At 44.1% G+C, this 22557-nt stretch overlaps 1 protein-coding gene across 8 annotated transcripts in view; it reads right to left on the reverse strand.

The window, feature by feature from the left end:
* The window catches only part of ZNF236 (zinc finger protein 236), a 91966-nt gene that overhangs the window by 14404 nt on the left and 55005 nt on the right, over window positions 1-22557 (reverse strand). For all 8 annotated transcript variants that reach the window (XR_007133135.1, XM_047766929.1, XM_047766934.1 and 5 more), the window contains 10 exons: window positions 20849-20940; window positions 18534-18685; window positions 17528-17740; window positions 13380-13662; window positions 11163-11266; window positions 9560-9925; window positions 8613-8758; window positions 8279-8519; window positions 7460-7639; window positions 4172-4327 (listed from right to left, as the gene is read on the reverse strand). Coding sequence is in view for 7 of the 8 variants with exons in the window: in XM_047766929.1 (XP_047622885.1) it covers window positions 4172-4327; window positions 7460-7639; window positions 8279-8519; window positions 8613-8758; window positions 9560-9925; window positions 11163-11266; window positions 13380-13662; window positions 17528-17740; window positions 18534-18685; window positions 20849-20940 (1933 nt within the window). In the remaining variant the exon portion in view is untranslated. The remainder of the gene's footprint in view (window positions 1-4171; window positions 4328-7459; window positions 7640-8278; window positions 8520-8612; window positions 8759-9559; window positions 9926-11162; window positions 11267-13379; window positions 13663-17527; window positions 17741-18533; window positions 18686-20848; window positions 20941-22557) is intronic.

Consider the following 22557-nt stretch of genomic DNA (forward strand, 5'->3'; position numbering starts at 1 on the left):
TAAATACTCTTAATGGGAAAAATAGGATTCGATACTGAAGCAAAGACTGTAGGCTCTTACTTTTAGTTCCCATTTATTTTTTTCTGAAAGCACTATTCATCTAGGACATACTACAGCCACCCTACTGCACTTTATGATTCTAACTCAAAAAGAGTAATCCTGAAAGGATTAATAAATTCTGTATGCTCATCAAACCTGGCACTGTCTTCAGTCTTTGCTGGGATTAAGTTTTCATAGCCCCTAAGAAAACTGAATTATAATTTTGGGAGGTTTCACGAGAAGTTTCCAAGATGTGGGATCAGCCCTTCTCTTGAGATTATCAGAACTATGGCAAGCAGAGGAAGGGAAGCAGGACAGGACAGATGTACTGACTGGCTATTTACTCCTGGGGACAGAGTGGGAAGAACGTGCTAATTTTAAAGTGAACCCACAAATGTGGGCTATTACAATTTCTGAGCTATGGGGAAAGAAGTAATTGTACTTAAATCTAGGAGAAATGGAGGCAAAAATAACCTCACAATGAACTAGTAGAAAAAACTGATCTTTTCTCCCATTGAAAGAACTTGATTATTCATCAAAATTATCATAAAAATGGACTAAGGTGAGAAAAAATAATACCAATTTAAGAAAAATTACTTAAAAAGCTGTGCTAAATTTCAAGCCTCTATTAATAACAATTTTCTGCCTCTGAGAGGGTACTTAAAACATATTTGACCATTTTCTAGGAAAATCACTTGTCCTGGGTATTATGCGGACCTGTCTTGGAAATGGCCTTCAACCGTCTTGTCACAATCTGAACAAAAGCGCCTGCTTTCATTCTGGATATGAAATTCTGACTCACTGCTGCACTTTGATTTATTTGTAAATCCCTAAACAGTAACAGCCTTCTTTCAACTAAGATGCAAAGCTTCCCCAGAAGCCAACAAGTTAACATGTCCTGTTCACATAGAAAATGAAAAACAACCACCGCCACGTGCATATTCCCTATGCTCTGATAAAGGACCTGCAGCTTATATTTCACAGGGTGACAGTGAGAGCTTGTACTTTAGTGTTTATCTTAGAAGAGGCACCTTCAATCTCAAAGTCATTTTAATTCCAGTTCTTACTGGTGTGGCCTGACTGATTCTAGGATAAATGTTGCCCATTAAGATGCAATCTCCTGACAATGTGACAGAGATGGGATCAGCTAATTATAACCAGCACTCGTAGAATATAAAAACCTCTCTAAAAACACCTGCTTGATATCAGGGGCTGAGAGGTTCAACGTATGAAGAATCTTTTCCTGTATTCAAGATTATTCAAAGAAACCAAAGGTACTAGAGATCACAATACAACTGACTTGCTCACATAAAATTACCACCATGTTTATACTAGCTGATACTACATTATTAAACAAATGTTCTTTAATTATAAGCTCTCTTTTATTTTTATTTATTTATTTATTTATTTATTTAGCCATTTCTAGGGCCGCTCCCATGGCATGTGGAGGTTCCCAGGCTAGGGGTCGAATCGGAGCTGTAGCTGCTGGCCTACACCAGAGCCTCAGCAATGCAGGACCCAAGCCGCGTCTGCGACCTAGACCACAGCAATGCTGGATCCTTAACCCACTGAGCAATGCCAGGGATCGAACCCACAACCTCATGGCTCCTAGTCGGATCTGTTAAGCACTGTGCCACGATGGGAACTCCAAGCTCATCTTTTATAATGCCATCAAACTCATAGGGAAAAAAATTTTTAGTAAGGCAACAAATTCATCCAAAGTGGCATCAGAAAGAAAGAGAGAAACGCTCTCAGCTGGCTCTCCAATAATAAGTCTAAAGGAAAGAAAAGAATTAAATCAGGAGAAAGGGGAAGGCTTGCTGTTTTTAAAGGAATCCCAGAGCATGACACAGGGAAGCCCTGGACACTACCAGTGGTATGGGCGCTGCGGCGGCGAAGCTCCTCCCCTGCCCGTGAGACCCTCCCTCTGTGTCTGTGGAGGCAGGTGTCCCAGGTGAGACACCCACAGTCTGACTGAGAGAGGACAGCAGGTTAAAGGAATTATGATGGTCAGAGCCCTCAGCATTGGTGGGTTCCCCCTCCATCCCCCTCCCCATTCAGATCAGAACATCAATTTTAATGTCAGGAACCCACTGAACCAACAAATACCCCAGCAGTGGAAACCACTACATTTAAGTTGAAACATCTAAGACCCCACTTGTCTCTTCACGGATTTGCCCAGGACTCAACACGGATGTCAGGCAGGGCTCCCAGGAGAGGTAAGATCCCACCACTGGTTTATTCCTCCAGGAAGCAGGCTGGGGAGAGCAGGAACTCCTGCATTCCAGAGTAGAGACTGCCCCAAGGCGGGACACTATTCACTCAGGCCAAGTACCAGACTCACAACTTCCTAGGGAAAAACCAGCACTGTGCCTTGCAGGGCGGGAGAGGTGAACAGAAGCCCAGAGGCAGTAAGAAGGTACACACTGAGTAGTCCTTTGAAAACAGACACAAACTACAGCTTTCAGGAAAAACCTACAGGTAAATTTGCTCTCACTTTAATAGTACACGATATACTTTAGATGTCTTACAGACTAAATTATAACCTGAAAGTGGGAGTTTCCATAGTGGCACAGCAGAAACGAATCCGACTAGGAACCATGAGATTGCGGATTCAATCCCTGGCCTTGCTCAGTGGGTTAAGGATGTAGCATTGCTGTGAGCTGTGGTCTAGGTCACAGACGCTGCTTGGATCTGGCGTTGCTGTGGCTGTGGCGTAGGCCAGCAGCTATGGCTCCTATTGGACCTTTGGCCTGGGAACCTATTATAAACTGAAAGTACTAGCTTTCAGAGCCCATCAGAATATAAAACAAAATCTCCTTAACAGCAAACAAAACAAGTAAAAGTGTTGATCTCTCTGATATAATTTTTTTAGAGACCCAAATTAAGAAGTGAACTGATGAAGGAGGAGCAGAGCAGAGATTAAAGAAGAAGCAGTAAAACACAGAGAGCAGAAGTCCAGTGGAATCATCCTCAGCCAGGAGCCCAGACCTGCCAACTCGTGATTTAGATCAGGTTCTTACCCGCCTAGGTGTCAGTCTGCCCCTCAGCAAAGGACGATGGGTGGAGAGAAGGCCCTCAGGGTCCCAGGTGGAAGCTCACTACACACCTCTAGCCTCACCTACCATCTTCCTCTGTTGAGCAAGTACCTGACTGGCCTACTTGGCACTGGGCAGCCCCACCCACCCCCAGAGCTCCTGTGTCAGCTCTGTCTCCAGAAGCCAGCCCCTGGGGCAGGTCACCCCTTCCGTCTGAGCACCCTTCTCTCTCCCTCAGGTATCGTCACTGCTGTAATTCTACCTTGATTTATGAATGCGTCAATACATGTCTGTGCTCTATTAGTTTCCAGGGTCCAAAATGCAAGGGGACCGTATGGGCCTTGCTCAACCCAGACTTAGTACAATTCTCACCATACAGTGTGCACTACAATCTTATACTGAACCCAAGAATTACTGGATAAGAAAGCATTTCAATTAAGCATAAAAAAAACTAGCCTTGAGTATAAATATATCTAAAAATTAAATTCTTTTCAAAAAATGATACAGAGGGTCGAAAACTAAGAGAGCTAAGAAATGAATGAAATCTCTTCCAGGGAAAGGAAACAGGCCGTCATCCTAAACTGTTAACTGTTACTCAGGAAGCTGTGACTTCTTTCACTGGAGTCCATTTGCTTTTATTTTTTATTCAAGTCTATACGGCAAGGCCTGGGAAAGATGCCATCTTTTGATTGTGTTATCCTATAGCCAGCTGGTGTACGAACATTCACAGCATGGGGCACAGAGTGATGACCAGAGAAACTTCCAGCTCAGGGGAGGCGGGAACAGCTGTGCAACGGATCCTCGGCGCTACCCACAGACACACACAACACCTTGGACATCTGAGTAAGATCATCCACCTTCATTCATTAAAAGGTAGAAAATAACCTCAAAAGGTCAGTAACTCTTGAGAGACTTCCAGGTCCTAGAATCGCTCAGAGACCACTAATCATGTGGAATTACATCAAACATATTCGAACATGCAGTCAACACACTCGTCACGCTAAAGCCGGGTGGCTTCTGTCCACCAACCGGGCACACAGCCACGAACCATGAGATGTCACAAAGCCTCTATGGCTAAGTCACAAGCTGCATACCTGAGGAGGTCAGTGCTGCACTCTGGGAGAGAAGCTGATCATTGCTTATGGTCAAGGTGGCACCTGTGGACTGACTACTGATTGCAGGTGCGGACAATCTTATGCTTCCGTTTACTTCACTACTTCCGTTAGAACTGTGTTGAATAAGATCTTGACCTAAATGGAAATTAATATTGTGAAACCTGACAGTAACGTTAATTTATACACCGGTGAGTATGTTAAACATCTAATAACATGCTATTAAAAATAAAAGCTATCTTGTTTTTATTACTAGTTATAGAAATAAAACGAAAATAAGACCATGAAATACATTTTCTTAGGAGTTTCCTGGTGGCCTAGAAGTTTAAGGATCCAGCATTGTCACTGCTGTGGTGTGGGTCTGATCACTGGACTGGGAATTTCCTCACATTGTGGCATGGCCAAAAAAATAAAAAGAAATACATTTCCCTAAATGAAAGCATTTGCTCACCCTTGTAAGCTACAAAAATATTTTTAAGTGCTTTTTTTTTTTTTTTTTTGCTTTTTAGGGCCATACCTGTGGCACATGGAAGTTCCCAGGCTAGTGGTCAAATTGGAGCTGCAGCTGCCGGCCTACCCCACAACCACAGCAACGTAGGATCTGAACCGCATCTGCGACCTATACCACAGCTCACAGCAAGGCTGGATCCTTAATGCACTGAGCTGGGCCAGGGATTGAACCCTCATCCTCTTGGATACTAGACGGGTTTGTAATCTGCTGAGCCACAATAGGAACTCCCTTAAAGTGCTTAAGAGTTCTACTTTAACTCAGTACTTAAGACACTTAAAGCTACAACACTTTGCTGAAAAAACCTAAGCTGAATTGAAAACATTCCCAAACGTGGTAGACTACCAGTTGTAGCATCAGGGACGTGGCAGAGTGATAGTGGGGCCTCCTTTGCGGAAGAGTGGCTGCTGAGACTCTCCTGTGGGTGGGCTGCTGCCCCCAGCACCCTGGGCACCCACGGCAGGCTCAGGAGCCATGATGCACTCAGCTCCCATCAGCTACCAGTTACTGTAATTTACAATGTAAGCCAATAACATGGAAGCAGATGAACACGAAAATGAAAAGCCTGTTGCCATTTCAACAAAACTAAACTGACTGCTCTGCTAAGACTAGACAGAGGCAAACTGCTTAAAAAAAAAAAATCTGCTGTCAAGTTAGGTGTAAGGAAGACAACTAAACAAAACCAGAGGGAAAAGGCATCAAAAGACAAAGCGATGCTGCCCTCCGCTGTGTAATGCTGGACACACACACCACATTTAAGAAACAGAAAAGGGAAGGGGAGCTATGCATATGGACCTAGATATGGGCAAACTGAAAAGGCAGAAGGCTTAGCAGCAGAGCAGAGCCATTTTCAAAGGTCTGTGTGTGTGCTCAAAATCCAGCAGGCATCACTGTCTGACTCTGCTTGATGTGGACTAAAGACATCAGCTAAGAGGACTTCTACTGCAGATGTAGGAGAGAAATGGGCAGACTGAGGATGATCCCAGGGTTTCATGTTTTCCCAAACAACTTACGAATTGCTAAAGTCTGTAAAACTTAACTGAAATAATATTTGCATTCAAGTATTTGCAAGCATCTATAATTCTATGTGTTAATGGAGAAAACAACATTCTATAAAATAACTGAAAAATTCTACAGAAGAGCTAGATGCTTCCCATGAGTGACCACAAATTAATTTATTAAAATTAATTAAAAATTTTGGTTTTTCTCAACTTCTCAGAGTGGGATAAGGAAATGCTGACTTATGAGTCACTATAGCCAATTCTCATTATGCACAATAATGAGAAATAAGGAAATAAGAAATCTTAAGCCCAAAGTTTGGGCAAAGCATATTTCATCAACTGACAAAGACATCCCCTAGGATAAATCCTTCAGCCAGTTTTTTTTTTTTTTTTAAATTACAGTTGTATTCATCTACTCTTTTGGATACAAAGTAATAAAATAATTAAATGATCAGTAATTGGAAAACACAGGAGAAAAAACACAATCCACAAACAAGATAACAGTTTCTGCACTATAAGCAAGAATCTCATACTAAGTGTTTTTGTATTGGATGAGCACAATATGTCACATATTGACAGTACTCACAAAAAAGTTAATTTGATCAACACAACATCTTTCTGAAAATAACTCTTCTATGTTTCCAATGTTAAAATTCAGTTGTATATAATAAAGAAGGTTACTGAATTAGACAAAATTAATTTTTGCTGCTGGTTAGCATCTAAAAATTATGGGAGTCATTCAAAAGCAACACTGCATGAGGAATAGCTCCTCAGATATCTCACCTAAATCAAAAAAAAAAAATAAAGACACCCCTCTGAAAAGAAAGCTTTTGGTTTCCTCCTCAATACCTGTTCTTTCCATTCCAATAATGACTGGTCAGAAATCTCCCTGAAATGAAGGTGATGCCATGCTGACCGCTCACATGGCTATCAGCCTGGTGTTTTAAGGGAAAATGCGGATGCTTCCTGCCACCACACTGCCTCCAGGGAGGGTATTTTGGCTCCCAGTTGTTTTTTTAAATAGCAACCTCATAAGGTTGTTATGAGACTTAAATGAATTAATATTAAATGAGTTAATATTTGTGAAAGTTACTAGAATAGAACCTGGTGCATAGTTAGGGTGAGAACCACTGTTGCTAAAGTTACGACTCACTCAGTTAACAGGAGGAGCTGGTGGGCAGACCACACCTGTGAAATGTGCTCCAAGCCAAAGCAGAGCAGGACCCATCGTGAGCATTAAGGAACTGTAAGAAGGGGAATCTGACTGAGCATCCCAGGCCTGGAGCTGCTCATGGACATGCAGGACAGATGGCCAACCTCAGGGACCTGAACGGCCAAAGGTTTCTACTTTGTCTACTTTCCAGTGTTCTACCATAACCTACAGAGTCCCAGCCAAATTCTGGAAAGATAAAAAGAGGGGTATCTATGATGTCTTGAGGTACCATTTACACCAATTAAACTCCTTCAGTTTAAAGGAGCAGGAGGAAGAATTGTGAAGCTATGGTTTTCTTCTCTTTGCTAAACAAAACACATGACAAAACCAACTGGCTCCATCTATAAGTGCCACAAGAAACCATCACATTTAATTTCTGAGGTTATGTGTGAACTGCAGTATCATTTTCACTACACTGGAGTTTCTCACATAAATTACAAACACCCCAAAGCACAGGATTTAGGCAAAGATCAGTCTTGCAGGACAAAAACACAGGTAAGATTTACTTAAACTGCAGGTGAAAAGATGTAAAGAATCTGAAGACTAACCAGAGATGGTCAGGGTAATTTCCTGCGGGGACCCTGAGGACGACGCAGCCGTGGGCCCAGCAGCCTGGGCCAGCACCTGGCTCAGACTTGAGTTGTTAATGGTCAGGGTGATCTCGTGGGGGCCAGTGGAGGTGGACACTAGGCCCTGCGACGTCACCACCTGAGAGAGGTCCTGCGTCCCTGTCATCATCATAAAAGAGACAAAGCCGGGCTTAAAAACAACAACATTCTCCTTTTTTTGTCTTTTTTTGCTATTTCTTTGGGCCGCTCCCACGGCATTGGAGGTTCCCGGGCTAGGGGTCGAATCGGAGCTGTAGCCACCGGCCTACGCCAGAGACACAGCAACGCGGGATCCAAGCCGCGTCTGCAACCTACACCACAGCTCACGGCAACGCCAGATTGCCAACCCACTGAGCAAGGGCAGGGACCGAACCCGCAACCTCATGGTTCCTAGTCGGATTCGTTAACCACTGCGCCACGACGGGAACTCCCATTCTCCTTTTTTATATTCAAAATACATTTTAGTGGAACTGTTACTTTAAAAAGAGACGGAGTCAAAATAAAATAACAGTCATCTCTAATTCCTTCCTCTAAAATGATATGGATCCAGTTCTATTAAGGCGATGATCTATGCCAATATACTGATTAAACATTGCTTATCCCAAGAAAAGCTTATTTTATTCTTAGGACCTTTGATTTATTTGTTGAGCTTTACAGAGAGAAGATAACAGCATCCTACTGTCCTAAAATCACACATGTGACTGTAAGCTAGAAGCTCAAATTCCAGCTGTCAGCATCAACTGGCATGCTGGCTCTCACCACTGCTGCTGGTGGTCAGCACGGAATCCTGCTCCGAGAGGGGGCCTATGGTCAGATTGGCAGATGTCACGGTGGGCTGTAAGGACAGGCCGGAGATGGGCTGGATGACGACACTGGCTGGGACCGCACTGTCTGGTGTCTGCAGAGAGCTGTTCTGTGAGGCCAGGCCAGACTCCGTGGTCAGCTGCTGAGCAAGCAAGTTGCCCTGCTGTAACGTCTGCTGCAGAAGACTTGGGTCAATCTGAAAGCAACGGGAGACCCTTGTAAGGATACCATCATGCTTACTGCAACTTCAGCTGTATTAACTCACAGAAAACCATGGTAGGTGTCATACCTGGAGCGTGATATTATTAATGCTGGAGGCATCGATTCCAGAAATTTGAACATTTGACCCGACCACATTAGCAGCGAGTTGTAACTGTATGCCTTCTAGGGCAGCTAGACTCCCGTCCGTCAAAGACACTGTCCAGTCACCACCAGCTGCGGGGAAAGGCCAGGAATGACCAGGAATCAGAAAATCTTCTTAAATAGAAAAAACTTCATTTTTATACAGGGACTTTTAAAATACTTAAGTGAATACATATATCAATAGGAAGTCAGGGCAATATGATCTAGTTAATGAATACTAATACTTAGTTTATAACATACACATAAGTCTAGTTTAATCATCACAAAACAAACCCTGTGAAATAAATAATATTATCCATTTTAAACATATCAGAAAACTAGGCTCAAAGAAATTACACGGTTAGCCCAAGATTTAAAACAATACTAAAAATATTGTTTTATTAGGCTCTCATCATGCCATGGGTCACAAAACAAAGAAAGCCACCTAAGATGTCTAGTAGCTATTAACCCTTGTTCTATTATATGTAAGTACACAAAAAACCCAACTGGCCAAAGTTTAATGCTTTTCAGACATCAGATTGACCCAACAGCAATTAATAACTCTAGTATATTAAAAACAAGGTTCATGGGTAGCTGTAAATTACACATCTGTTAATTTTGTGAGAATGCTAACCGAGAAAGAAACAGGCTTAAACCCAGTAAAAAAAAACAAACTAAGCAAAGTGCTGAAAAAACTCAGACGTGATATAGAAAGAATGGGAAGTGGAGACGCAGCTGCTTCTGAAAAAATGAAATTTCAACTCTCCAACTGCCTCATGGGAAAATCTCAGAAGGGAAGTGTCTGAGGCAGGAAGTCACGTTCGTTCCCTCCCAGTGCAGAAGGGCGACCATCGGCCCCCACAGCATCACCCCTGGCCTGCCCTCATTGCGCACCTGACACGGAGGCAGGGAGGACCGCCTGGCCCACAAGGCCCTGCTGCAGCAGGTTCTGGTCCAGCTGCCCCGTCAGCACAGAGCTGTTCATGATGAACACACTGGGGTCTGAGGGCGACGGTTGGACGACGTTCACGGGCGCCAGGCCCTCAGACGAAGTCCGGGGCGCAGTCTTCCGCGCTTTCTTGGGGTCAGGCTTGTAATGGAACTGCATGTGGGTCTTCCTCCGGCCAGACGTGCGGAAACGTAACTCACAGTGGGGGCACTTGAAGGGCTTTGCCCCCGTGTGTAGGCGCATGTGGACCTTCAGGCTGCCCTTCGTAGAGAAGGCATTGCTGCAGACATGACAGCTGAAGAGCTTCTGACCTGTGACAAGGAGCCGAGGATCAACGAGCAACCAGCTGAGCACATCCCACGCCCCCTGCCCGGTCGCCGGATGCCTGTGCCTTTCAAGGAGCCCCTTCTCCCGCAGGGCATGTGGGAGAGAGCTACTGCAGAACATACAGGTAACTCAAGTTCCTGTAAATGATGGGACTCAGTCTCTGCAGGGCACCTGGGCATTGGCAGCATATCAGCCAGTCAGGCCAACCCTGGACGGACGCCAAAGCCCTGCTCTGCATCCTGTCTCTGGTGCCACAAAGGGTGAGGGAGGGTCTCTTCCATCTCTTGTCTGACAAGGGGGTGCCCGAGAAGCCGCCTTTGAGAATGTGCTCTGGCTCACATGTCCAGCCCCGGGGGGGAGCAGTGCTTTGAATGAGTGCAGCATGTAACTGAGGCCAGGAAGGTAGGGCAAGTGCAGTGGCAGAATCTAAAGTGGCAGAGGCCCAGTGCCTGCCTTCTTACCCACTGGGACACCCTGTGCAGAATCAAGAAGCAAAAGCTTAATATAACATAGTCCAGTTAGGACCGTCAGCCTTCAGCTCCTCAAATCAGATGAAGAAAAGGGCCGTGAAAACGGAACATTCATTTTTTCCTTTACAAGATTCCCTCACCCCCATAAGAGAACTTCTACCCAGTAACTGTACTCAGATTTGCAAAATCCCCAGTTTTCACAAGACCTCAACAAACTGACTCTCTGGAGTAAAGGAGACTAAGACGTAATTGTTCTGACACAGGTATTTAAGTCTGAGTCAGATGACTTAGAGCGCCACACTTGAGACCTAGTTCCTTTTCTCCAAGTTGGGAATCACAAATTTTTTATATTCATTTCTTTCTTTCTTTTTTGTCTTTTTAGGGCTACACCTGTGGCATATGGAAGGTCCCAGGCTAGGAGTCTAATCAAAGCTGTAGCTGCCAGCCTACACCACAGCCACAGCAATGCCAGATGTAAGCCAAGTCTGCAACCTAAACCATGGCAATGCTCATGGCAATGCTGGATCCTTAACCCACTGAGTGAGGCCAGGGATTGAACCTAAATGCTCATGGATACTAGTCAGGTTCATAACCCACCGAGCCACAACAAGAATTCCTATATCCATTTCTTCAACGTTCCTGATCTACAATCCTGACAGGATGTGTGCAAAACACACGGGAACAAACAAATAGAACACGTCCTCAGGCGCTGTCCTTAGGGGCCCACCCACATCGCAGTTTTTGCTCTTACCTGTGTGCGTCTTCACGTGGCAGTCTAGGGTAGATTTAACCGTAAAACTCTTCCCGCATTCCTCACATTTATATGGCTTTTCTCCAGTGTGGATTCGAACATGCCTAGCCAGAAAGCAATGCAATTAAGTGTCTTCCTTTCTAATTTTACAAACAAATTCACGATTTCAAATTTATAGCTATCCCTAGAAATAAAAATTATGTGACTATGTACTGAATATATTTGACCAAATAAAACTTCTGAGCTTTACTGTATACAAAATGTACCATAAATAAACAAAAGACAAAAAAGTAATCTGCAAGACCAATGAAAACAGAGCTAACTCTCCAAAGATCCAAAGAGCTCTTTCAAATCAGCAACAAGAACTGTCCCAGTAGAAAAGAGGCAATGCAGGCAGCTCAGAGAAGAAATACACGCAGCCAAAGCCATGAAAAGTACCCCCCATACCCAGAATTTAAAAGGAGCAGGTTAAAATGACAGGAGACCCCATTACCCATGGGTCATGGGATGACCCACCGAGGCTGGGTGGTCTGGGAGCAGGAGCTCAGAAGCACAACCACCAGAGGCCACTGGGTGGTGTCCATTAGCACTGATCCTGACACCCACACAGGCACACAGAGCCCAGGACAGTGGGACCCTTGTAGTGATCACACCCTGAAAACTAAAGGCTCATCAACAGGGTCTGTGAAAAACACACTGGGACACCTGCGCAACAGAATACAAGGCCGCTGAGGGTGAAAAGGGTTTGCAGGCACAAAGTTGTCTGGGACTCAAGGACAGGAAAAAGTAAAACCAGACCAGAAGTGCTGACGTGTACGTGGGCATTTCTGAAAAAATAAATAAAGCAGGTAAGCTGTTGACAGTGTCTGTTTCTGGGGAGGGGACATTTCCTCTCCTTGGCCTCCCAGGCTGCTTCTCTGTTGTGTGTTGCTTCACCATGCCCTCTGTCCAGTGTCTAATGGGGCTGAGCTGGGATGACTGTTAACTGAAGGACAGGACAGGGAGTAAGTCGGAGCCTGGTTATGCCACATGTGTTGTAGGTGCAGTCCTGCCCTCCGTCATCCTGCTCCTTCGCCACACCCCCTGGGCCTCTGGCTACTCGCCAGCATGTCCATAGGCCTCGGCCTGGGGTGTTAAGAGGAGGTGCCCACAGGGGTGCCCCCAGCACCCCATGCCCCCCACCGGCCCAGCTCTCTTCACAGCTGACTTGCTGGTTCCTCTGGGCCACATGTGCCACTCACCAGGCTGGACTCCTGTGCAGAGAGCAGCTGAGCGCCCATCATAGCTGCACGGTCCTCTCCATCATTTACCGTCTGAGGCATCACTCCCCACCCCAACTGCAGATCGTCACAATCAACTTCCTAGACCATTCCTTCCCTTACTGATGGGACAGGATGCTGCCTGGCCCCATGAGGTGCGCCTGGCTGTGCTCATTGCCCTCCCTGCCCATACCACCCGCCCACTGCACACGCCCCTTCTTGCTGTAGGAACAGCAGGGTGGGTCACCTCCAACCCAGCAGCTATGCAGCCACCAGCCTCCCTGCCAGCAGCTCTGTGGGGTAAGGAGGTTTCAGAAGCAGCCTGCTCTGTTATTACTCATCTTGAAATCTTGCCACATCTTCCTTTGTATCCCCTACACCTTTCCCTCATTAGTTCCAGCTCCTGCAGCATAAAATGTCCTCCTCACAGGACATAACGGGCTTTCAAAGGTTCTGGGAGAGTATAGCCCCGTGGCTTTCATGCCTGCAGGCCCTACATGCCCTGAGCCCTTTCCATCACCTGCTCTGGGTCCAGATTCTAATTCCAGGCAGTTCCATTGACCTCCTTCAACTGCCACCTCGCAGCTGGTCTGGCCTCAGCCCCACCATGCTTGGTGCCTCCTCGCAGGGCCCTTGCCCTGGCCCCATACAGAACAGCCATCCCGGGGGGCAGCCAGGGACCCACAAAGCTCAGCACCATGTGTTTCTCCGTAAATAATTGTGAATTTTCTTTCCTGCTCCCTCAGTCATATAGAAATAAGCACAAGCAATCTATGAGCAGGCACATTTCTCACTAACATCCTGTAGGAGCTCCGAAGGAGGCCTCAATGCATACACAGGCCTAAAACCATGGCTCAACAAAGCAGTGAGCCACTCGAGAGGCTCTAGGTGAGATGCTGCAAGGAAGGTGGGGAGGACCATGTGGACACGGCTCCCATCGTGGCAAGGCTGCACGTACCTGACCAGGTCGCTGGGCTTCTTGAAGCTCTTGGGGCAGTAGGAGCAGCAGTTGGCGTGCTTGGGCTCAGCCTCCAGCTCCGCCTGCCTGTCCTTCATCTCACTGATGCGGTCCTTCTCCGCAGCCGACTGTACCAGCACCTGCTCAGAGACCGTGGCACTCTCTTGCGGCCGAATTTTGGCCAACTGTGCCGTCTCCTCCTCTGTGAAGGTGATGACCTCAGGACGAGCCTTCCTAGACGTGTTCCTTTCAGAATTTTCTTCCTCTTCCTCCAGACCCATCTCTAAGCAAAACATAGGAAAAAGGATCAGATCCTAATAAACTAAGTTTTCGCCATGCAACTAAACTAAAACTAAACGTTTAAGTATGTATGGTTAAAATCAGCCACTCAATGAAGCTCTATTTGGGATTGGACAGAGATTTCCCCACCGCTGTTCTACTGAGAAGCTACGCAGAGTAGCAGGGTCACAGCATGGGGAGGGACGCTGTGCCTGGGGCAGTGGGGGGAAAGAACAGAGAGAGGCAGGGACTGACACCTTACTCCCACCCCTGCCACCAAGCCAGCAGGGGCTCTGAAATCTTCAGTGTCCACATGAGGCAGCTGCAGTCATAAAAATATAGACATCTGTTTATATAGGGGCAACAAGTGAATTGTCCTAAGCCCCAAAGAAGAGGTCAAGCTGATATATTAGCAAATAGCCCCCAATTAAAAAGACTTATTAAAAAGGGGGAAAAGGAGTTCCCGTCGTGGTGCAGTGGTTAACGAATCCGACTAGGAACCATGAGGTTGCGGGTTCGGTCCCTGCCCTTGCTCAGTGGGTTAACGATCCGGCGTTGCCGTGAGCTGTGGTGTAGGTTGCAGACGCGGCTCAAATCCCGAGTTGCTGTGGCTCTGGCGTAGGCCGGTGGCTGCAGCTCCGATTGGACCCCTAGCCCGGGAACCTCCAATGCCGTGGGAGCGGCCCAAAGAAACAGCAAAAAGACAATAAATAAATAAATAAATAAAAAGGGGGAAAAAAGGAGTTTCCGTTGTGGCTCAGTGGTTAACGAACTAACTAGCATCCATGAGGACGCAAGTTCAATCCCTGGACTTGCGGGTTAAGGATCTGGTGTTGCCGTAAGCTGTGGTGTACATTGCACATGTGGCTCAGATCCTGTGTTGCTATGGCTGTGGTGTAGGCCAGCAGCTATGGCTCCGATTCGACCCCTAGCATGGGAACCTCCATATGCCTCTGCTGCGGCCCTAAAAAGCAAAAAATAAAAATAAAAACATAAAAAGAAAAAAAACTTATAAATATGTATGTTTTAAGTATTCTCTCAGTGAAATATAAGAATATATTCAGTGATTAAAAACAAGAAGAAGCTTTTGCTGTATACCTGAAACTAACACATTGTAAATCAAATATACCCCAATATAAAATAAAAATTAAAAAAGAAAAAAAACAAACAAACAAAAACAAGCTGCTATTAAAATGTAACCAAAAAGGAAGACAAGGTTTGGCTGGGAGGGGGATGTCATTACTGTACAGATGGCCAAAACATTTTTTAAAAAACAACAGAAACTAAATAAATAGTGAGATTAAAAAGTGGCCAAAAACAAAACAATGAACTAAAAAACCATCTGAAGGACCCTCTTAGAATAAAGGGAAAAAAGGTGGGAGAGACAGAGGAGGGAGGGGGCAAGAGGGAGAGTGGTACAAAAAAAAAAGAATATATAATGAAGATACAGCATTCCACATTACATTCATAAAATGTGGGAATATGAGGCAGCTGGTTATAGATGGTGGCCCCACCAACACTGATAAAGAAATGTGGAAGTAATTGCATTAAAAACTTTAACTAATCAAGAACACAATAAATATAGCAAAGTAATTAAAGAAGGGCAGTAAATTGGACCACAGTAAACAGAAGATGTAAATCAAGATGGTGTAATGACAAATAGGCCTCCCATCACAATAAACGTGAAAAGAAGTACATCTCTATTACAGGACTCTAGGGATGGGTAAAAAAGTCAATTTAACAGGTGACTTTTCTTCTACGGACAAGAGCAATCATATGAAATTTTTTTCCCTCAATGATCCAAAAGAGGAAAATACCAACATATATAAAGACACATCTAAACATTTGTGCAGCAGTGAGGTGAAGCTGTAACAGAAGCCTCCAAAATCAACCCTGACAGATCCACTTCACGGCATTAGATGCCTTCTTAACTGATGGGAAAGATACACAATTAGACTTAGAGATTATCTGTGCAGGCTGACTAGTTAACACTCTCCCAACTACAGAGTTCTAGAAATAATATGTGGCTATCCCATATATATACATATTTTTTTTTTTAAATGGCTGCACCTGCTGCATATGGAAGTTTCTGGGACTAGGGGTCAAATCCAAGCTGTAGCTGCAGGCCTACACCACAGTCACATCAACACCAGATTCTTAACCCACTGAGCAAGGTCAAGGATTGAACCCACATCCTCACAGAGACAGTGTCAGGTTCTTAACATGATAAGCCACAATGGGAACTACTCCCATATTTTTAATTCACTGTAAGAAAAGAATTGTTATTTTCTTTTTATGCTTCATTAAACCACATGACAGTTTAAAAAATGGAAATAAAGGCTTTACTATCAGATTGAAGTCAAAGTTTTTGTCTCAAGGCAGATCAGGCACATTTTTAGACTTTCTTCCCCAAGTCTAGGAGATGCCATACTGATGTCATTTCAGCACAGCACACCAGGGACAACCATGACCTTGGTGTCAGGTGAATACAAAGCAGATGAGGGACAATCACCAGCACCTCCGATGCTGTGAAGACACCAACCAAACAGCCATGCCTCTCCAGCCATGCCTCCTCTAAGCATGTCTCCACAACACTGAGAACCAATGCTGTGAGATGCACGGAGCTGGCCATGGTACAGATGCACCCAGGCCCTGAGACACATGTGTAACTAGCATAACTCACACTGCAGACAGAGCGACATCAGCTAAAAAAATTGTATACAGAATAGATGGTCCATGGCGACCCACAGTACATGGTACAGGGACTCTATCCAATGCCCTATGATGGTCTATATGGGAAAAGAATCTGAAAAACAATGGGTGTGTGTGTATAACTGAATCACTTTGCTGTACAACGGAAATTATCAGTGTTGTAAATCAACCATACTTCAATAAAACTTTAAAACTGAACAAAAAGGAATATAAGTTCATGGAGATAATTAGCTCAGACTTCATAACAACAAACTTATCAAGAGGGTGAAACATAACTCTTAAAAATGGAAAAAAAAAAGCTGTGTACTGTGTGTCATGTGTAAAAATATGCAAGGTGCATATTCTTATCAGTGTAATTTAACTTGTGGAATTTGATAAAAAGAAATCATCTGATATATACAAAAAGTGTAAGCACAAAATTATATTCTTGGTGGTTTAGCAGGTTAAGGATTCAGCATCATCACTGCAGGGATTCAGGTCATTGCTGTGGCATGGATTCAATTCCCAGTCCGGGAACATCCACATGCTGCAAATGTGACCAAAAAATATATATGATAATACTCTTGAGTTTAGTGTACTTGGTGCGGGAATTGGGCAAATCAGCTTATCTAATGTGCAGTTAGCTGCATGGTTATTTCACATCAATTAGATGAGAGAGTGTAAGTCGTCCACACAGGGTGTGGAGGGTTAAAGCTCTCCCTGATGCCAGCTCTCACGATGCTGGAGCAACACTGAGTAGTAGCAGCTGGGCGTCCATCAGCAGGAAATCACGTAATGGACTACAATGGAATTCCATGCAGTCATCTGAACTGATATGTGTCTGCGTTTAATACCATCAAATACGCCTCTAATAAACATCAGTGGAGGGAAGATTAAGAAACTGCAACACCACTGTACCTGCTAAGATTTTCTACTTACTAAGAAATGTAAGTACACGTATGTACACGTGTGGAAGGAAGACTGCACTGTTACGGGGATGCTGATATTGGGTGTGCAATGACTAGTGAGATAAAAGGTTTTCCTCTTTGTGTCTCTCTGAATCTTTCTTTCAGAGAATGTATTGCTTTCAAAATCAGAAGATGAAATAAGTTAATATACTAACACCACTGAAATGAATTCATCACTAAGTGAGCATTTGGTTAACAAATGGACCATACCCCCTCCTTCTGCCTCTCCTGGTGCCGACGCTGCAGAGGCAACTGTCTGGTGCCTCTTCATGTGCTTTTTACAATGAACTGTGGTTCGGAAGCCCTGCTCGCAGAACGGACACTTGTAAGGCTTCATGCTCATGTGCGTTGCCATGTGCCTGGTGAGGCTGCCGTTGGTGGTGAAGGAAGCATTGCAGACACTGCAACTGAAAGCCTTGACTCCTGTGACAACAGAAAGGAGGGGAAAAAAGCATTTCATGACCTTAAAACCATATATAATCAAGCAAACAATGATATGCTCAATAGGCTACAAAATTAAAGGTCATTTATGTGCTATGGTCTCTTATTTTTAGGAACTGAGGATCTTTTAAGAAGACGTTATTTTAAGGAGATGGAAGCTGACACAGCATGTGACAAGGATGGTCATAATGAAGAAGATAGACGAAATAAGTGTCAACAAGAATGTGAAATCATTGCTGGTGGACAAGAAAAATGGCATAGCCGTTTGGAAAAGAATTCGTAGACCCAAACAGTTATCACATGACCCCTAAACAGAGAAGCGAAAGCACACGTCCACATAAGAACGCACATACAAACTTCACAGCAAGGTTATTTCTAACAGCCAAAAAGAGGATGCAACTGAGATGACCAACAACAGTGAATGCATAAATAGACTGTGATCTGTCCAGAGAGAGGACTATTACCCAGCTGTAAAAACGAGGGAAGGGTGACATGGGCTTCAAGTAGGTGAACCATGAACACATGCTGAGTGAGAGAAGCCAGTGGCCAAAGGCCACATGCTATACAGTTCCATTTACAGGAAATATCCAGGATAGCAAGTCCTCAGAGACAAAAAAAGAGATCAGCGGCTTCCTGGGGTTGGGGGCACTGAGGGGAAAGAGCGAGTGTCTTTTGGGTGTGACGACAATGTTCTGAAATTAAATGGCATTGATGGCCACACAACACCATGAACACACAGAAAGCCACGCAAACCCCAGTGCAAGCAGACAACCACCTGTATGTGTCTTCTCATGGGACTTGAGGACCCCAGAGGACACGAAGCCACGTCCACAGAGCTTGCACTTGTAGGGCTTCTCCCCAGTGTGTGATCGCACGTGCTGCTTCAAGTGGCTGGACTTCTTAAAGCCCTTGTTGCAATAGTCACATCTACAAATTCAACACAGCATGGTCACAAATGTAACATCTGAGAGTGGGAGACCAACAAATGCTCTTTACCAACAAGCAGTGAATAATCAGGCATAACTGTTACAGAAACTTGGTGTGTCTGCCAACACTTAAAAAATTATAAAATATTAGCAATGATAATTTATTAGATCAAATTCTACTCAAAGTATTTGTAGCTTTCAAGATATTTTATTATTTTAAAGTTAGTAAAACCTATAGCAAACCCCCAGCAGAAATAACATTTAATTAGAAAATATTCCTTTAAACATAACAGAAAGTTATTATGTGCTATCTTCCTTTCTAAGTCCTAACACATGGTGAAGACTTCCACTGCTTCAGGGTCAGAATCACCTGTCTAAACACTTGGAAATGTCAACCATATACTCTTTGGTTGATAAAATATAAAACAGAGGCAACTTAGAGCTATTTTGAATAATATATATATGTACATATATACACACACATATATGTAGTATTATTTTCCTCTCAGTTGTTATAAAATATACTAAAATTATATTAAGGATGAAAATCACTATAAACTTCAAAATTCCTATTCACATTTTATTAAACAGAAAGCTTATTCCATTTTATTTCCCTATTTTTTCCACCTCCAAGTTTTACTCTGTAATAGGAAGTTACACGTAGCACAGAGCTTGGCACCTAGCAACTTCCTAATAAATGTTGAATGAATGAATGAATGGCCAGAGGTCCAGAAATGCCCAAACACGAGGAATCATGAGAAAACATTACATTAATCTCACTTAAAAATACCAATGCAAAATCCAAAATTAAACATTAACAAATGCTTGTTAAACAAAAGTGCTGAATATATAAAATGAGTCAGAGAAATTCTCAAACTGTCTATGAGCACCCCTTCAGAATCCATGGATCCCCAAATAAGAACCAGTGGTCCAAATATTTATGGATTTGGTAGTTTCCTGTTGTGGCTCAGTGGTTAACGAACCAGACTAGTATCCATGAAGACACCGGTTCAAACCCTGGCCTCGCTCAGTAGGTTAAGGATCTGGCATTGCCATAAGCTGTAGTGTAGGTTGCAGATATGGCTGGGATCCCATGTTGCTATGGCTGTGGTGTAGACCAGCACCTACAGCTCTGATTCAACCCCAAGCCTGAGAACTTTTATATGCAGCACACATGGCCTTAAAAAGCAAAAAAAAAAAAAAGAATTTGCAAATTCATGAAGATTTCAGGATAATACACTTCTGAGGGTAAAAAATCTAACGCATGAGAATACTGGTTCAAGGTACTTGAGATCTCATATGAAAATGAAGCATGGGCTCTCAAAGGTTACATGCTTAATAACATTAGCAAAACTTAGCCATTCCCAAAAATTATAATTATGACCACTCATTTGAGGTAAGATCAAATTTTAGTAAATCTTTCGAAAATAGTAGATCACCATTTTTAAGAGTAGCTATAAAGTAACGAGGCTTTTCTGTGGTTGAATGGCTCTGGAAAAAATTAAGAGTTTACAAAATATGTGAAGCAAATGATAAAATTATTAAACTATTACAAAGCCAGGACTATCTCTGTAAAGACAATTCTCTTTCTTTTTTTTGTTATTTATATACTTGTATTTAATTTTATGAAAATACATTTCTTTCATTCACTGTAAACATCTATGTGCTCGTGTGAGTGGGGCAGGGGTCTCTGTTGGTCCCCCACCAGGCACCCAGCACCCAGAAGCACCCATGGCTCCTGAAGGCACTCAGCACCTATGGCTGAGGGAGTAGCCGATGAAGAACCAAGGAATGAATTCATTTAAAGACTGCCTTTGCCGTCTTGCTGGGCCCTGGCACACAGGTGGCTGTGTATAAAGCACACAGCCTTGGACGAAAAGGCAAGATATACATTTAAGTTATTTCTGAAACATGGTAACCGTGGCTCACAGTGTTGACAGGAGTTACAGCAGAGTAGATTAAAGGTATGGCCATGCATCCAGAACCTTGGCCATGTCACTTTTTAGCTGCACAAAGGTTTGCATTTAGTCTCTTTTGTCTCAGATATTTTCTCTATGAAGCAGGGATGGTAATGGGCCCCTTTTCATAGAGCTCTGGAGAGTGATGCTGAGAAGCCCCAGGTACCAGGCTGCAGCAGGAGTGGTGCCCTGGACGCCGGGCGTACCTGTAGGAGCGCCGGCTCTGTTCCTCACTGTCCTCCAGGAATGGGGGGCGTGGAGTCTGCAGGTCCAGCTCCTCCGCAGAGGACTCTTGAATCTACAATTTAGCAGAAGCACAGAGCAGGCTACTTGAATATCTATGAACAAACCCAAAACAACTAACAATCAAGGATGAGAGCACTCACAGATGCGGGTGTAAAAGGGTTAGAGAAACCCCAAGCGGTTCACTGCAATCACAGGGGCCAGATTCATAATCAGAATCACGTTCACCTATTTTATTAAAGAAATACTTATTTATTTATTTATTTTAGTCTTTTGTCTTTTCAGAGCCACACCCGTGGAATACGGAGGTTCCCAGGCTAGGGGTCTAATCAGAGCTGTAGCTGCTGGCCTACACCACAGCCACAGCAATGCCAGATCCAAGCCACGTCTGTGATCTACACCACAGTTCATGGCAACACCGGATCCTTAACCCACTAAGCAAGGCCAGGGATCGAACCTGCAACCTCATGGTTCCTAGTTGGACTTATTTCTGTGGCGCCACAGCAGGAACTCCTTATTTTATTTTCTATTAACCTGCTTTAATGCTAAGTTTAATCGAGCATGAAACTGATCTTTCCATATTTTTTATGTATCTTGAAATTACTCTTTCATCTGCTTTACCCTTACTGAGAGTGAATTAAAAAGCCCTGCTTTCTTAAAATATTAAGTCTCCTTGTCACAAAATCACAAGGGAGAAAGAAAGCAGGTTCCCAGCCTAAGAGTGGCCTGGAGTGAGTGGCCCTTAGTCCCAACCCTTCCTGCCACAGTGTTGCTGGCCAGGCCACCACAGCCAGGGGCTGAGCAACCATCTGGTCAGTGACTTCTGACCACTGCAGCAAACACCCAGGCTCAGTGGACAGAGGTCAGGCGCAGGACACACAACAGTGAGAACCAACTTCCGTGACCCACTGAGATGACGCTACTGCACTAAGGTGAGATGGGTGTGCAGTCCTGCTCAGGGAGCCACCATCAGATTCAGTGTCTACTATCGATTACAAGTTCTGAGCTAGGAAAAAAATGCTCTGAAAATTTCACAGGAGGGTCTAGGCCCATCACCTGGCAAAGCTACCAAAAGTGGCTTTTGAAGAGAGAAAACAACTGGAGCTCCCTGGTGGCTCAGTGGGTTAAGGATCCAGTGTTGTTAATGCAATGGTCCTGGTCACTGCTGTGGCTCAGGTTCAATCCCTGGCCCAGGAATTTCTGCATGCTGCAGGTGCATCCAAAAAAAAAAGAGAGAAAGAATTGATTGGCCAATCATTTTCATGACTATTGAAAGATTTCCAGAAGTGGCAAAACAAAAACAAAAACCTAAATGCCTCCAATTTGACTGAGATAAAAATTTTAAATAATGCATTTAAATACTTATTTTTGGAAGTTCCCTTCATGGCTCAGCAGTTAATGAACCTGATTAGGATCCAGGAGGATGAGGGTTTGATCCCTGGCCTTGTTCAGTGGGTTAGGGACCCGGTGTTGCCATGAGCTATGGGGTAGGTCACCGATGCGGCTCGGATCTGGCATGGTTGTGGCTGTGAAGCAGGCCAGCAGCTGTAGCTGTGATTTGACCCCTAGCCTGGGAGCTTTCATATGCAGCACGTGCAGCCCTAAAAAGCAAAAAAAAAAAAAAAAAGAAAAAATTATTTTCAGTATATCAGCATCCATTATATTTCTATTC

Source organism: Phacochoerus africanus, chromosome 2 (genome assembly GCF_016906955.1).
Source record: "Phacochoerus africanus isolate WHEZ1 chromosome 2, ROS_Pafr_v1, whole genome shotgun sequence".
Taxonomy (NCBI): Eukaryota; Metazoa; Chordata; class Mammalia; order Artiodactyla; family Suidae; genus Phacochoerus; species Phacochoerus africanus.